Here is a 2322-nt window from a genome sequence, read left to right on the forward strand (position 1 = left end):
TTCTTCTTTGCTCTTGGCGAGGAGAGACCCATCGTTGCATCTAGATGGCAGCTTGCTAGCTTTTAAGATCCCAGTCACTACTTGCCAAAGTAGGAGGTGGAACAATGTTTTGTATAGTATGTTATGCTAACTGAGCTTGATGTCCCCTGCGACTATGGTCCCAGGTCCGCAGGTTCAACTACTCGGTCCCTCTGGGTAGCTGGCTGTGACCAGGTAGTGACCACAACCTTGCTCCCTAGGGTTTTTTAGCTGTAATTTTTGCAGAAGCAGATTACAGGACTTTCTTCTGCAGCCCTGCTTAGTCACTCTGAACTGCCAATCTTTAGAGTAGTAGTCAAGCACGATTAATCCACTACTACAAAGTCAAACCCTTTCCATGACAAATTGCCTACCAACATTGAAGATCAAACTAGAGTATCTTATCCCTCAAAAACTATATCCGTGAATTTCTCCTTGACCTGATCCCCAATGACCTAGTAAAATGCAAGTCAGACTATGTCATTCAAATTCCATAAAACCTTCCCATCTTACCATAATAAAACTCAAGTCCTCACTATGATGTATCAGGACAAATATAAACTGCCTCAGCCCCATTAATTCTCACATCTCATCTCTTCATGACTTCACATTCCTCATATATTAGATACACAGACAATAATATTGTAATTCTTCATGTTATACATGAGTAAATTGATACATACAGGTTTTAAGCAACTTATCTGTAATCACACAATGGAGGACCATGTGCTGAGCTCAGGTAGAAACTGCAGAAACTGTAGTGTAATCACCACACAGTTTTGCTTTTAAAATTTAGTGGTAAACTTAAGAGCAAGCTCAGTGCAGCACACTAGTTCAAAGTGTCTTCACACACAAAAGTCGAGCATCTATTGCTCCTACCTGAGTACACACGATTGGACATCATGTTCGGTATATTTGCAGTAGGTATAACAGAGGATCCAAAATGGGAAGAAACACAAAACTGTCTTGGGTCAATTGGAGCTACAGTAGAAGGCAATAAATCTCTAGGAACAAAAGACAAAGTAGATAAAATGAGGATGGAATTGTGGAAAATTTCTTCATTGCCATTGCTTACACAGTGGTTGTGTATGTGTGTGTATGTTTTGTTTACTGTTTTTTTTTTTTTTTGTCATATGGGAGTCTGTCATCTCTTCCCAAAATGAAGTGCAAAACCTTGCAGTCTCTATTGGGGTAAGTAAAAATATGTAAGAAATATTAGGAGGAAGGACTTTACCAAAGAAGGATTGATCTAGCAGACAACAAGAAAGCAGGAAAGTAAAGTTTTAGGGATGTCTGGAAAATCTAATCAAATCAATACCAGTATTATATTTTCCATGACTATTATACTTTTTAAACACAATTTTTTTTTTTTTTTTTCTCATTTCAGGGAAATACTTTGGCTTGAGTTTGCCATCTTGGATCAGTGTCTGATACCTGGATGGACAATTTCTTTCTTTTACCAAGCTTAAGTGGTCACTAGAAGCCCAACTTCACTGTTCACACTTAGTGAGCAAGAAAAAACAATGGATCCTACTTTCTCTTCAGAATGTCAAAATATTCTAAAGAAGGGAAGACACGGTACTACCAGAACATGCAACCAAAGTAGTTAGAATTTCACTTTTATTGAAAAGAAAGAATTGTTCAATTACAGGAAATCTAGGTTATCCAATGTCTGCACCTGTGCAGTGCCTGTCACATAGTAATGCTCGTTATGTCTTTGCTGAGTGAGTAGGTCAAGCAGGCTTGGAAGAGGAGGTGATGGGAGATGGGTGTGGCCAACAGAGTACCTTAACATGAATTACTGTACTGACTACAATTTACTGAAATAGCATTTGGCAATAAAACAACACCAAGGATAACATCCTTAGCTTAAAGATTATCCATTTTTTTCCTTTGACTGGAATATTATATCGGAGAGAAATACCTGTCCACTGTTCGAGGTTCAAATGGTGAGGGACCCACTGCAGTCTTCTGCTGCCCTGATATTGTCAACAAAGGATTTACAGCCATCGTTGGATTTATCATCAATAGCTTTTGCCACTGATGGAATTCTAAAAAGAACCAGAGAGATGTGTCAACAAATAACTTTATTTTTTTATTTTTGCAGTGTTCCCTCCCTCCCCAGCCCACACCTGGTAAATAACTTAACTTTCTGAGAACTATCTGAATTCTTCTTGATCACAATGAAAACCCTTTGTGTTTTCCCAGGACTTGGGCAGACTACACACAAAGCGTTTAGTTACACAAAAAGCCATCTCCGTAGAAAGCACCCAGGTATGACGGTAGAACTCAGAATTTTATAAA

At 38.6% G+C, this 2322-nt stretch overlaps 1 protein-coding gene across 1 annotated transcript in view; it reads right to left on the reverse strand.

Annotated features, from left to right (window-relative positions):
• Positions 1-2028, reverse strand: part of SAMD7 (sterile alpha motif domain containing 7) — a 31470-nt gene extending 29442 nt beyond the window's left edge. Inside the window, exons 1-2 of the mRNA XM_007946632.2 lie at positions 1943-2028; positions 898-1022 (exon numbers count right to left, since the gene is read on the reverse strand). Coding sequence (XP_007944823.2) covers positions 898-1022; positions 1943-2028 — 211 coding nt within the window. The remainder of the gene's footprint in view (positions 1-897; positions 1023-1942) is intronic.
• Between the last annotated feature and the right edge of the window lie 294 nt (positions 2029-2322).

The sequence above is a fragment of the Orycteropus afer genome, unplaced genomic scaffold (assembly GCF_000298275.1).
Source record: "Orycteropus afer afer isolate SDZICR_OR568_19922 unplaced genomic scaffold, OryAfe1.0 scaffold00168, whole genome shotgun sequence".
NCBI lineage: Eukaryota > Metazoa > Chordata > Mammalia > Tubulidentata > Orycteropodidae > Orycteropus > Orycteropus afer.